The 14,922-nt window shown below is 39.2% G+C and overlaps 2 protein-coding genes across 2 annotated transcripts; both read right to left on the minus strand.

The window, feature by feature from the left end:
- Positions 1-598: 598 nt before the first annotated feature.
- On the minus strand, positions 599-4,616 carry LOC139912085 (arrestin domain-containing protein 3-like). Its single transcript, XM_071899787.2, has 6 exons — positions 4,361-4,616; positions 3,497-3,557; positions 3,051-3,201; positions 2,821-2,917; positions 1,508-1,764; positions 599-1,397 (listed from the first exon to the last, which is right to left on the minus strand). Exons 1-6 carry the CDS (start codon positions 4,614-4,616, stop codon positions 1,137-1,139), a joined length of 1,083 nt encoding a protein of 360 aa, XP_071755888.2. The 3' UTR covers positions 599-1,136.
- Positions 4,617-6,474: 1,858 nt separating this feature from the next.
- LOC139912064 (arrestin domain-containing protein 3-like) lies at positions 6,475-11,895 on the minus strand. The gene is made up of 6 exons (XM_071899760.2): positions 11,581-11,895; positions 11,397-11,466; positions 11,031-11,178; positions 10,687-10,789; positions 9,896-10,161; positions 6,475-9,346 (listed from the first exon to the last, which is right to left on the minus strand). Exons 1-6 carry the CDS (start codon positions 11,855-11,857, stop codon positions 9,260-9,262), a joined length of 951 nt encoding a protein of 316 aa, XP_071755861.1. The 5' UTR covers positions 11,858-11,895; the 3' UTR covers positions 6,475-9,259.
- Between the last annotated feature and the right edge of the window lie 3,027 nt (positions 11,896-14,922).

The raw sequence follows: 14,922 nt of genomic DNA on the forward strand, positions 1-14,922 counted from the left end.
CAGCATTTATGGAGAAGCAATGTTTTATAATGATTGTGAAAGAAAGTGGAGTTGCTCCTTAGATCCCCACAAAGGTGATTTTTATTTCATTTGTGACTTTCACTATAATTCTATTTACTACAATAAGATATTGCACCAAAGGAATAATGTAATCATCTCAAAAAAGTATAAATAATGTAATCATTCACTTAAATACTTTCTATATTACGTTACACCCAGCTAGCTTTTTTGCTTTTTTCATTTCTTTTCTTCTCCTCCACCCTTGTTTTTCTTCATATTTCTTTTCATATTTACTCTTTTTTCCAGGGTGATGATATATATTGGGTGGCCCGGTGATTAGAGAGACTGCTCCTCAAATTAGATATCCGTGTGTTACTTGTATAAAAAAAAAACTGAGTGCAAAAAGTGAAAACAAATGACTGTACTTTATTTAGTACAGCAGGTAAATTAAGTCCTTGATTGATGATGATGATGATATTACAGACCCGATCCTGGAAACAAGAAATGTGATTTTTTTTTAAATGGTTACAAGTGATGAGTATTAGTAAACATAATTAATCTACATTTTCTGAAAATGTTGCCTGTCTATTATGGTCTGTTGAGTCTCTCATTCAAGGAACTGAATCTGATTACATTTATTTGCATTTGTCGTTTATTTGAAAGAAGCAAGTACTGATATTGACATCATTGCAATTACAGGTACCAATGCACTGTACATGTAGCCAGAGCTAATTTTGCTGACATGGATTAGGCTACCTATTATTTCAACTGCTAAAAGAACCCATTCCCTTCATTCTTGTTCTTAATATTGTTGTTTTGTTTTTTTGTTTTTTTACCCCAAATATTTTTCAACATTAGGCTACTTGATGATGGGGATGCAGAACATTCTGCTGATTGCAATTACATCATTCTCAGCTGGTCGGGCTGAGAGGGACTAAAAGATAATGTGAAATATAACTGACATTCATTTTTAACTTAGACTCATATGCCATACATTCAAGTAATTCTGAGTTGAAAAAGACCTGTGATAGCAAAGAGAAAGTGTCAGGTTGCTTGTTCTAATACTATGATAATAATATGAAATAGAGTCCACACCGATCTTTTTCGATTAGCCCTCTCCAAATTTATTTGAACTACTAGGATTTTCCACCAAAATCGGACAAGGGGGGGTACATCCCATATGTCCCATAGGGCGGCGGGGGAGCAGAGGGTCCTGTGGAGGCTGTGGGGTTTTGTGGGAAGCTGGTCCATCCTGGCTGGTCTGGGTTTCCAAACGCCCCAAATCCAAAGCCAGGATTAGCAGGTGGTTGCTCCACATCAGCCGCCTGAAAGGCAGGCAGGACGACTATTGGGAACTTGATCTCTGGGTCTGAGGCGTACTTGACATCCAGATAGACCTGTGATGGGGAAACAAGAGATATCTCAAGAAATATACTGGTGATGAGTAACAGAGCTGGGCAGACATGTTAGAAAAATCATTGTTTTTCAGAGGGAGAGAGAGACACACCCTGAGCCTGTACTCTGCTTTGATGATGTTGCAGTTTACGATGGACACACAAGCGGCAGGAGGGATGGTGATGATCCTGGTGACAGTCTGGCTTGCGGAGGGTGGGATGGGTTCGCCCGCCTCTTTCAGGATGTCTTTGGTATTGACTCTCCTCTTGCCCCTTGCAAAAAAACTCTGCTTGCTGTAAATGCAGTACTTGGGCTTAATCTCACGGGACGAGCGGTTCTGAATGGCGGCCACAACCTTTATCCCCTCTCCTGCAAAACAGAACAGCAGTAAATATAGTAGTGAACATGAAACACACATGTACATTTACTATAATACTAGTATAAAGCTATTCTTTTTACTCTCTGGTTGATACCAACACTTGAATGATAGACAGTTATAATGAGATAATTTTTTTAGCTGTATTGCACGGCCACATTACAGGACTAAGGTATACTGTTTGTTAAGAGATACCTGCAGAAGTAAGGACATGATAAATTATAGGCAACTAATTTATAGTTAAGGCGTAAAGGCAAAATATGACGATGCTGCAAACAAGTATAGTTCTGCTTTAAACAATAGCAGCTGTCTGCAAGGTACCAAACTGATGTATTGAGTCTTCTATGCAGCCCAGTACTAGTAGATGGCATCCAATTTGCAACTCTGTGATCAAGTGGGAAGATTAAGACTCAACCATTGGCTGAGCAGATGAACAAGCCACAGTGCCACACAGCTTGTGATTGGCTAAGTGAAGAGAAGTCGTCCATTGTTGGCAGCCTTGGAGCAAACTTTCAGCCTTCCAGTTGACACTCGGGGAATAAAAGCCCCTTGTGCCCAGATGTGTGAATCAGCGAACTGAATTTGAATTGGGAAAAACAAATTTGAAATTATAGCCAAAAGTTAAATTCATCCAATTTCAAGTCATTGTATTCAATTTGAATGTCAATTCTGCCTTCAGGTGATGAAAGCAGTTTTTTTTTGTAACATTCTCTGGTGTCTTGCCAGTCTTAGGGAAGAATAACCCCGCCCACCCAGCTTTGAGCACACAGTTGGATTTGCTCTCACAACCTCTCATTACTCTCATTACTATTACTGCATACTGTATCTCATCACTTGTTGTCTTATCTTCAAACCGTAAAACAGCTCCTTATGCGAAAGGAACTTTGAGCTGTGCAAGGAGTTATGCAACTGTGTCAGATGTTTGTTTTTTTTCTTTTTCCACACAACTCATTATAAAGATAAAATGTGTAATATAACAGCGGAAATTAATGAATACTCTTTGGCAGTAAAAAAATTAGCTCGTAAATCTTAATTATATGCAAATTTACCTTGGTAGAAGCCCATTCGATCGATATTTACATCCATGGCTACTGTTCCTGAGGTAAAGAGCTTCATTTTCTGATCTTTGTTACCATGCTGTGGAGTCTGAAAGCAAAGACACACACAGGGTTACTTCTCATTACTGTAGTAGGACCGAAGTCAAATAGCAAACACCTGTGACTGTGTGTGTGTGTGTGTGTGTGTGTGTGTGTGTGTGTGTGTGTGTGTGTGTGTGTACCATCAGCCCTGGAGAACTGTTCAAGTTTGTGTTGGAGACAAAGGTGAACTGAGCCTTGGCTTTGCTGTCTATTCTCATCGATCGGCTCAAGTTTGCCTGCAGAGTGTACAGAATTTTCCCCCAGGTGCCATTAAAGGAAGATGGCATATCTCTGAAAGACAAAGTGAAAGACGATGTACGAAACAGACTGGAAGATGAGTGACATTCCCTGTGTCATAGTCCAAAGTTGATACTCAGCAAATTCTCACAAGTATTGAGTGGAACTATGTCAAATGTGAACATTTCAGTTAAATTACAGATTATTTTATTTATTTTTATGATAGACACTTAAAGATAATCACATACAATAAACAAAAATGTATGTGTTCAGAAAGGCTAGTAAAGTATGATAGATTGATGAGTATCTGTCAAATCGTGGCAGGTATAATTAATTTAGATAAACTCACTGTGCAGGGATCTGAAAGGTGAATGGATAGACATGGCAGCCCGGGCCAACATTACTGTTGCCTGAAAAGCAATAAATCACCCAGTTACACAGTGTGGCTACCATCGCTCCTTTCAGCAAGGTTTGTAAATCTGACTACAATGAGTAAATAATGTATTACTAGTATGATGTGTCTCATAAACCTGAAGAAGAGTGAGGAAGACAAAAGTAGAGGAGTTTTAGAGGGAAAACTGAATTTATAACTGAATCATTTTCACATGCTACATGCTATTTCTATCATTTTGGACAGTGTGTTCTAGATTTGTAAACACAACCAGCTCTTTGGAACACAAACAGATATTTGAACACTAATAAGCCAAAACTGTAATCTGATCATTAAGTGACAACAGATGTATTTTTATTCACAACGTACAGAAGGGGCCAACTTTATTGACACTGTGACATTAAAGAGGATGATTTTCTGGGTATGTGGGAACAATTCTTTTTCTGAATGGTTGGCGGGAAATATTAAGACAACTATAACATAAATCTGGATGTAAAAGAAACATTCAATGAATCCTTTGTCAGTTGGGCTCTTACATTTTTGTAATGCACCCCTTGTGTTTTCTTCAATCTCACCAGTGCAAATTATAAATTTACTATTCTTTTTGTGCTTTATCATTTTGTATGTGCAAGTAAACTACACTAAACTTGTAAAAAAAAAAAAAAAAAAATCATAAACACACCAGTTCAACAAATCCATTTCATAGGAATGGAAGTTATTTTATGTTTCACTTTAAATAAAAGAGACCACAATCTAAACAAGAGATTCTGATTCCAGCAGGTTATTGTGGTCTGAGATGAATATAATAAGCAGTTCACTCACCCTGGCTGTCCTGAATGATAAACTGCTTGATACTGAAGTACTTCTCCTTGGCATGGTAAACTACGGTGGTTTTGTTATGTGTCTCCGTCCATTTGACTTCTGCTTTTCCCTTCAGCTTCACACACAGTGAATCTATTTTGCAATCTTTAGCCAGCTCCACTGTAATTGTCCCTGTAAGGTAATCACCGCTGGTGAACGTGTTGCTTTTGTTAATGGGGTTATATCCCACTGAAAAGCTCTTCACAGTGTTTGACATGGTCGATCACTGTTAAGCAAAAGAGACTTGACATGCAACGAATACTCCAGGAGCAAGTGCTACAGGTGAGATAATGAGCAGAGACTAAAGGCCTACAGGTTGCAAGGTGTGTCCCTGAATACAGAATGACACCAGCAATCATTAAACCACAAGATTTCACCTTAACCAATGGCCTGCAGGTGGACACCCACAGAGGTAGCCACTCCATTTTGTTCTATATTCTTTGCCCACAATTTTTGTTATCAGCACATGAAATTTGAAGACTCCAAAAATGTACTTATTACAAGGAATGAACGGATGAATGGATGAATGGTCAACAGACATTAGGATTTACAGCCAGGAGACACACACGTGCACGAAAACACGAAAATGAGTTAATTCAATACAGTAGTAGAAATGGCTACTACCATTGTGGGTGTGTCCAGTATTCAGTACAAACACATCCTGGGCTCATGTGGGCTAAACATATTTGTTGGAAAAAATGTATGTATGGAATCTAAAATAAGTGCATCTGTGCACTTGGAAATTTACACACTTCTCACCTTTCAACTGCACACAACATAGACAAGAGGACATGCTTGAAAGCATTAAGCTGTACCATCATGTGAAAAACTATTACAACAGTTAGTTATTTTGAGAGAAATGTAAGATAGAAGTGTCCCTGTCAATAATCTTATAAGATCATTGTTTTTAATCACCATATTTTGGCAGTGCGTTGTCCCTTAAAGCATGTGTGTATTACAATAAGTGCTATTACCCATAACTGTGATAGGGAGTTCCTTTATTGTGCAAAAAACAATTGATGTAAAAGTGTAACTAGCAACAGGCTGCAATATAAGATGGTCTTTTTGTTTGCCTGTGAAAACATGACAAGAGCCCTGGGCATGTGGCTAAACCAGTTGTCAAGGTAAAATGTCACCTGACCAAGAGTCACCTTGAGCAGCTGATAAGGAGATCATTAGTGTTGTCACCCTTGACTTCATTAAAATGTCAGTTATGATATACTTGGTGCCTGCTACTTGCTAGGGTTGGGTCATACTTAACCTGGAAACAGCTATGCAGGGCGATAGTGGTGATCAGTTTTCAGCACACTATGAAACCAAACCCCTTCATTTTATCCCTGAAATGTCCTTAATTTCTCCATTACATAAACATTAATTATCCATTAAAATAGTACGGTTAGTATCATGGGTTTATAAGGGATTTATTCATGGGTTGATTCACAGAGACACTAGTAATTAAGGGATTTTGCATGCCTTTTGTGCATGGTTTACAGGGTTTTTAAGTGGAAAGTAATGGAAAAGTTTCTCCCTGAATTCTCCCTGAATTTTTCATTAAATTAGAAACTAAGGTGTCAAGATTAAGGGAGTGTTTAAGGAGGTTTTGATGGGATCTCCTCCATTAATAACTCCCTTATTTTTTTAAGGGGATTTTGGATGAGTTAAGGGGTGAATTAATGTACATTAATGAAAATTTAAGGTTATTTTAAGGGATTACTGGTTCGTGGAGGCAGCAGTACTCATTTGACAAGTTTGTGGGATTTCGTCATAAAAAGCTGGAAAATATGAATTGTTAGAGAGAGCCAGGGAGGGAGGGACAGAGAGAGGGACAGAGAGAGAGAGAGAAGCAGAGAGAGAAGCATGTTAAGCCTATAGCCTCCAAACTATGTAAATAATGACAGCGTAGCTCTTCACACTGTAACCCGGAGCGTTGCTGCCCCCTATAGGATAGGAGATGGACTGCACCATATTTGCAAGCCAGGAGTCACAGTACAGAAAAGGCACATTCAATTAGTTCTAATAACCCTGATACTTAGACTTAGGGAAGAAAACTAGACACAAAACACAGTGATGTCACATGTTCTTGTTTAATATTTGATACATAAACACTACATTACATTACATATCTTGGACCCAGTGCAATGGCCTGACAGTTGAAGAAATCAGTCCAGTTTACTTCTCCCATAGAAAAACTATACTGTCTAATGTAAGAGTGCACTTTTCAATAAACTCAGCAACATGACATTCTATCATGTTAGCAGGCACAGGAATCGTGGGGAGAAACCCTTCAACAGAGAAGAATGACACGCAGACGGGCCGAGTTCGCCCTAAATGATAACGTGTATGCAAATTGACGTAGACCAGCCTTCCAGGCAGACAGATGCCAAGAAATGATTTCACAGTCATCCAGACAGGACTTAGGAATGGCTTTGGAGGTAGTTGGAGCATGAAGTTGGCTCGCAGGCGGTTAAATTACCTTCACTTCTGATGAGCCGTCTCATTCTGAATGCAGGGTACCACTGTGTACGCAATACGACACAAGTCTGACTGTAAGGCAGAGACACTCCAAATTAGCTTTAGAAGCGGTTGCACCATCAAGCTGTTTGACACCCAGTTAAAGTGGGTGGGGTGGCACCGTGGCAGGGTGGCCTTGTGGTTAGGGAGACCGTCCCAGAACCAGAGGGACTCAGATTCAAGCCCAGCAACAGCAGCTAAGTCAGTATGCTCACTAACTTCGGCTATCAAGGTGTCCTTGAGCAAGACACTGCTCACTCACTTTAAATCTCTTTGGATAAGAGCGTTGGCTGAATGCCTAAATTGTAAATTAGGCCTACTACAGATCTGCACACTAGACAAATGCACTCCAAATCACCTTTTCACGCAATAATATGAAACGGCATGAAATGATGTAAACCTACAACTGAATCAAATTATGAAACAAGCATCATTATCGGCTCAGTCACCACAGTGTCTTTGAAGAGAAGTCAGTTAAAAGGGTTAGTTGTGCAAGCTGCTCTCGGCTATTATCAAGACACAAAAAGTTCACCTGATGATGTTCAGAAAGCTATAGATAATTATGCTGAAACAGGTTGAACTTAGTTTGCACAGTGCTTGCAGTTCTCTTGCTGCTAAAGGGAGTAGCAGAGGGGAAGCTGAAAGACACTGTGGCATGGCATCAGACTGGTTCACCACAGCACTCAGCTGCCTGGCTGGTCTTTGTCTTTATCATCATCATCATCATCATCATCATCATTTAGAGCAAACTTTACCTTTCTGTGAATGGCAGATCAACCGCATCCAACTTATGGAAAAATTTAATTTCTTCAGAATATATACTTACTGTTCTATTCAGTTTATATATATGACAGAGGTTGATATGTTGACAGACATGATTAAAGTTCAGGTGAGAAAATTAAAATGTTTACACACTTATAAAGTACAAATTATGACTTACTTTTCCTATAACATTATTTATGTAGATGTATATTCTTGACAGTATCATTTTTTAAAATGCACAAAAACCTGGACAAAATCCAGCTGGAAATTATCATATTTCCATTTTGGCTTGGACAGGAGAATCACCCCAGGCTTTCTATCTAACTGTTAACAGTGTTATAATTTCATCTCTTTGGGAAAAACTTTGTCGATAGTAAGGTCACTGGGATAGCCTAAGTGTTCAAATAGTAATATAACTTTTCTCTTCATGCCTCCATCTACTCAGCCATACACTGAAACTGAATGGAGTTACTCTACACACAATACTCCATACTGTGCAGTACAGTAACAATAACAGACACACACACACTCTGAAAATACTGTTAATGACAGTTAAAATACAATGGCAGCATGTTGCTATAAGGCAGTTTCCACAGTCAGTTTGGGCCTTTGGCTTCAGCTGAACAATACATTGAAGTTCAGCTGTATAAACTAAGCACTCTGGTGTCCATAGGAGTGTTAAAATTGGCATGTCATTCATAAAAAAAACAAACCATTACAATGGCATTGTGGCATAGATGCAGTCTCTTATTCTATACTTCTATCAGCAGGTATAAATGATCGTTTTTGCATGTCAATATAAAAAGGTAACATCACATTTTGCATATTTGGAGCACTGAGGACATGTATTTAAAAAGCTAACCCGACAGTTTGAAAACATGGAGGAGACAAAGTGTTGCAGAATGACAGTAAAACAATTAGGAGTTATAATACTGAGCTACAGTTCTATTCTTTGTAACAGTAAACATAAAATTAATTCATCCAATACAAGTTTAAACACCTCACTTAAAAACAAGGCAAGAGAGGACTATGCCTGCAGTATTGAACACTAAACCACAGAGAGAATGGCAAAACATCGAGTAGTACACTATACAATATAAATTTATATTAGAACAGATGTAAGACGGACTTGGACCTTCAGAAGACTAGTGGTAGCAGTTGAAGAGGCCCAAATTAACCAAGGACTAAAGACACATCTTTAAAATGGTTTTGCATGACATACAAAAAATGTTAAGATGATTTCTCAACATAAAGTGTGCGTTGGATAGCAAACATCAGGCGCTGCTAAGTGACAAAAGGGCAATCCTGATACGAAGACCCTGAGAAATACAGCTCCCCCAATAACAGGGCATGCTGTGAAATTAATTCAGAGGTACATGACATCAAACTTTGGTGTGTCAAATCAACACAATCTAGACAATGTAAAGGAAAAATAATTTCCTTAAAATACCTTTTACTATCAAGTGAAATCAGTTTGGATTGTTTCAACAGACAAAAACCTTTACCAAACAAGTTTCATGTTGGACACCTCATGCTCCCTCAAAAAGGACAAAAAAAGACAAACCGTGGAATAACCCCTTGAGGTACTCACGAATAAGTGTATGCAGGGATATCACACAGGATGATGGGAAACAGCACTATGAGGTCAGAGGAAGCTCTCACACAAAGGCGCACCTATGAGGTGGAGGGAGTAAGGGAGACAGTGTAAAACAGGATTATTAAAAACATGCGTGAACTTCATCAAAGACCCAATCCTTAATCCCAATATGAAAAGGAGAGATTGCCTCTCCACTGAAAATCAAAACATTTGAGTTTTTTTCCTGATACAAAGACTAACAGTAGGTTTGGATGTACTTTGAAGTAGCAAAAGGATTGTTTACATTTGTAATGCTCATAAACATTAAAGTAGATCATTTTGCTCCAGACCTAGGCTGGGGTGAATATTTATCTACACTTCAAACAAAGTAAATCATATTTTAAAGTTCAAAGGTCTTACATAATACAATGGAAAATATGACTATGTTTGTTGCAATAAAGTTGAAAAAAAAATACAATCCCTAAAGTATCTTGATGGCATTGTATGGATAAAATTTGCAAGAACCCTTTAGATTAAGGGTGAGAAACAGCTGAGACAAACAGACTGCGACACTGAATCACTAAAGCATGAACAGCACTATTATTTACCTCGCACTATCAGGGCATCATTCTGTCATTGACACCTACCTCGATAATGTAATCGACTTCGATGATGCTGCAGTTAGAGATGGTGAGCGGGACAGCGGCGGGGACAGCGAGCGTCATCTCGGTGAACACGTCGGAGCTGTGAGGGCTGACAGGCCGGCCCGTCTCGGAGGCCAAGGCCTTGATAATCTTCCTGCTGTGGGCCTTGTTGTGGGTGTAGAACATCTGGTTCTGAACGAGGCGGGCCTTCGGAGTGGCTGTTTGGGAGGAAGCGTTGCTGAACTCGCAAGTTATTTTGGCCGTTTCACCTGCAGGGGGGGGGCAAAAGACAGTGTTCGGCTGTTTAGTTTAACAGTTTTCCCCGCTCCTAAACTCTATGCTTACACTACCAGTCAAAAGTTTGGACACGTTTTTCTATATTTTCACTGTTTTTCAGATTTTAGGATAAAAGTAAAGACATCAAAACTATGAAATAACACAAATGGAATTATGCAGTGACCAAAAAAAAAAAGTGTTAAATCAAAACTATCTTATATTTTAGATTCTTTAAAGTAGCCGCCCTTTGCCTTGATGGAAAGGCAAAGGCTTTGGAAAGAAATTCATACATAGGCATCAACTTCACTATTTATATTTGTCTAAAAACCATATTTCAAACATTTAAGCGTAAGCTATTAGATCAAAATGGCTTTAAGATAATGAAAAACATAGTACATGCAATCAGGTGTGTCCAAACTTTTGACTGGTAGTGTATATCACTAGACAAATGACAGGTGAGTGCAGACACACTCACAGGCACAGTAAAAATTTAAAGTAAATTATTCACGTTACAGTACCGGGGGTGAAGACTTTCTTGCCCAGGCTGACGGTCATTGAGACGGGACCTGAGGCGCACCACAGACGGCACAGTGTCATGCTGTTGGAGCCTGCTAGGGGGGCCTGCACAGAAACAACAGAGAGGCACACAGAGAGAAAGTGACACAGATCTGCAGCGGAACAAGTGGGCAACGGGTAGCAATCCATGTTTAATTTAATCCATTTATGTCTTATCTTATCCCCCATCCCTACACCTGCTTAGGGGACATCAACATGGACTTGTGAGGATAATCCAAAGGAAAAAACTGATGAGGTCCGAAGGCAAAATGAGTCACAAAAACAGTGGGAGGAGACTGTCACTTACCAGCAGCTCTGGCTGGTTGACATCTATGCTGTTTACAAAGTTAAATTCGGTCACAAAGTCCTTGGACAGATGCCACGGCCTGCTGATACCCACAGTCAAGGAGTAGGCGATGTGACCGTGAACCCCTCGGAAGGAGGATGGGAAGTTTCTGCATCGGTACACAGAAAATAAGTGAAGGTGGAAGATATGAGTGCTGATGCAATCTGGCACCAAGGAACAAACAGTGTAACAACAGTTTATACAACAAATTAACATGAAGATTCAAGGGAATTTAAAACTATCATGTTAGGAAAAAGTATATTCTCCATAGTGAATAGCAACAAAAGAGGCAAAATCACACCCAACATGGAAACACTTGATACACACCCCTGGGGGAGTTGGCATGTAAATGGGTACACATGCGTCCCAGGCTGAAGTTTTGAGGCTCCACCGATAGCTGGAAGAGAGTGAGTGACTGAGTAACTCAACTGTTTTCACTGAATGGAGACGATTTGATTGTTTGCAATGTGTTCTCATGCACCCGATACCGTGCCGGCGGAGGCTGGCATACCACCGTTTCCTTGCACGATGTCCCTTTTTATGTTGAAGAACTCCAACTTTGCAGAGAAGTTTCTTCGCTGACGTCTCCTTTTTCTGCTCCCTCCTCCACTGCTGGACCAGTGGACATGCGCCTTTCCTGTCAGCGCCAGCGTTATTGAATTGATTTTCGTTGGCTTCGTAAGCTCGAAGAAGATCTGACCTGTTATTAGGTCACCGCTGGAGAAAGTATTCCTCTCGTTCAAAGCGTTGAAATTGATATTGTAGTTCTTGAACGTTTGCTGGAACATCGTTGAACCTCGAGTAAATATTCCAAAACAAACTTGGGAATACGGTTAAATAACGCTCACGCCACCACAAACGGCAGCATTCAATGCTGCAAACTACACAAACACAAGAATGCGTTCAACAGACTGCGCAAGCGCAGAACATACGGGTGTGTCTATTTTAACCCTTCCAGTCCCACGAGGGGAGTCAGGAGGGCTTTTCAGCTTATCAGTGCGCTGGACAGGACCAGAGATGTGGTGATTCATAAAAAGGTGGGTAAACTGTGACCGCAGTTGCTGATCAGTTGGTGATAAGGCAAACAACCACAAATATATTTAAAAAAAAAATCAGAAAAGTAGGCCTTAGTTTATACAATTTCTCCCATTAAAAGACCCTTATAAGTTTGATCAGTTTGATACTATTTGCTATGATGTATAGTTACTATGACTTTATTTCATAAAGATTTATGTCAGCCTGCAAAGATGTGTAAACTCTCCTTGGCAAATAAAAAATATGGGTTAAACCCACCTAAACCCTCCACTACATAGGATAGGACTGATCACACGCCCTCAATATGTTGCTTAAAAATTGTGTATTGGCAGTTTATCATCTTCAAAAAGGAATATAACCTTCAAACAAGTCAAAGCCACTGAGGCAACACGACGCAGGTTTTATACAAGCAATGAAAGAGCCCTAAAGGATTCACTGTTAATTCCACTTTATTCCACATTAGTTTGTTCACTTGATAGTTTATTCCAGAAAAGCAAGCAAGCATAGAGTTTCAGCGGCCTCTCTCTGCTCTGGTCAAGGTGTGCTAAGTGGTGGCTGGGCCATTCTGCTTCTATGGTGATGGACTATATTTTTAATTCTAGAAAATATTTGTTATATATATATATTTAGATCCTTATTTTGGTTATGTTTTATGCGCCTAAATTGTACTTTTCAGCAACTAATACATTTGGCATATAATGGCAAATAATTTTCCCTCTTTTGCATAATGCTGTTAACACATGAACCCCCTCCTTTACTCATCTGCTGTCAAAACAAGTCATCAGCTACCCACTCACCACTGCTACAGATAAATCCCCTCTTACTTTTTAACCATACCACTTATCACTGACTATGCAGTAGTAGCAGAAAATACAGCAAAAAAGAAGATGAATCTGCTTGTTGGAGGAGGTCACTGATGCAGATATGCCTGAATTTAAAATTAGCCTCAGAGGTAAATATTAATAATTAGTGATAAATATAATAATAATAATAAATAATCAGCTATCCAGCCAGTGGCTAGCCGATTCCCAGCATGTTATTTAAAGCTGCAATATACAACTTTATTCATAATTAAATAATACATAATTATGATATATTATGCATTATCTGTATGCATATGTCTGTGACCCTGTTTGAAATGATGTTCGGGACATTTTGCAACAGCACAATGGCAGAAAGCAGTAGGAAAAGAAGCAAAGCTATATGTGCGGCAGACATGGCCTGTTCAGAAACACGAGTGAACATCAGCAGTGCTATTTCTTATGCCCATTGGCTGCATTCAAAGTCTGCTTCTTCAACAGCTTTGGTGGGTTTTATGGATGCCAGTTACCTCAGCCTTAGACTAGATGCCGTTTAAAGGTGTGATGAGTGTTGGGACATGAACTTGCCCAACTGAAGAGGAGGCAGGCAGGACTAGCAACACACTTTGCTGCCTCAAGGCAAAAAGTTACATATTGTAGCCTTAATGTGATTATATAATGTATAATAATGATAATAATGTGCAATTGTAGAGCCATAGATGTCACTATAGATGTCATTATAGGAATGTTTCCTTACTGTGAAATTCTGCTGTCTTGGCTAGTTTTGGAGCATTGACACAAAACTAATTTTCTCCCCTTTCACACATAAAATGAGACTTACATGTTATGAACTATTTAATTTTTTCATATCTCAAACACATTAAGAAAAAAAATACAAATATACCTCATTAGCCTACATGATCAGATTAACAACTTTAATCCAACAAACACATATAAAGATACCGTAGAATAGATCAATAACACATATACAAAATTCATTAATACTCTGAGAAAGAATAATTATATCCCTTTCTCCCTGCAGAGAGCAACTACACAGCAGTCGCTGGGTTTTCGGCCCCAGGTCTGGTTCATGGTGTGATCCAGGCGAGGGCCGCTGCATCCGGCCTTCCAAGCCGAGCCAGAGTTGGGACAGTGAGAAGTGCTAGCAGCTAGTGTGAGCTACCAGTATCAAAGCAAGTTAGCTAGTTGCTAACATCTATGGTCAATTACCACAAGCAGGCTAGCAAGCTAGCATGCTATAGCACATACGCTTGCATTTTCATTTACATATGCATTTTCAACAACAAAACATTTAATCTGAGTACATTTAATAATAATGGATGACATACGAGCCATTAGTCATTTGAATTCAAATTACTGCCAGCACCTACGTATTCTACATCACTCTTAGTAAATTTAGTGTAGATATTATGTGGTTTCTCGAGTGTATTGCTACAATAATACCTTCATAACATGTGGTTGCGTTTTTTTACACTAATACTTTAATATCGTTGACTCTAATTGACTCCCAGACAACCTAACCTGACCAGAGTAAGTAAGTAAAAGTAAGTCAAACTTTATTTGTATAGCACGTGTAGCAAAGTTAAAACAAAGACAACCAAAGATTGACAGACTGGAGTTTTGGTTATGCAAACATTTCTCAAAGGCAGAGCTGCTCTGGAGGTTGAAATAATCTTATTGGTTGTAATGGAAAAGAAGAACTCTGGTCAAAATATAGCAAACTAGCTTATACCTACAGGCTAGTATGGCCAGTTTGAACCTGGAAGGTCATGTAGGCTAACTAGCTAGACAGAGTTAATATGGCTTTTGTTTCAGTTAGACTACACTTCATAATAGCTGCCTCCTTTTTTACCCCTTGCCTTTTTCACAAGTCTGTGTCGCTGGATGGCATTTTGATGACCACAACTTAGTGAATTGGTAAGTCTGAAATGGAGAGTAGAGGCAGAAACTTACTAACTATATTACAACTGGGATCTCAGCCAAAATGGAAGTAGTCT

The sequence above is a fragment of the Centroberyx gerrardi genome, chromosome 8, assembly GCF_048128805.1.
Source record: "Centroberyx gerrardi isolate f3 chromosome 8, fCenGer3.hap1.cur.20231027, whole genome shotgun sequence".
Taxonomy (NCBI): Eukaryota; Metazoa; Chordata; class Actinopteri; order Beryciformes; family Berycidae; genus Centroberyx; species Centroberyx gerrardi.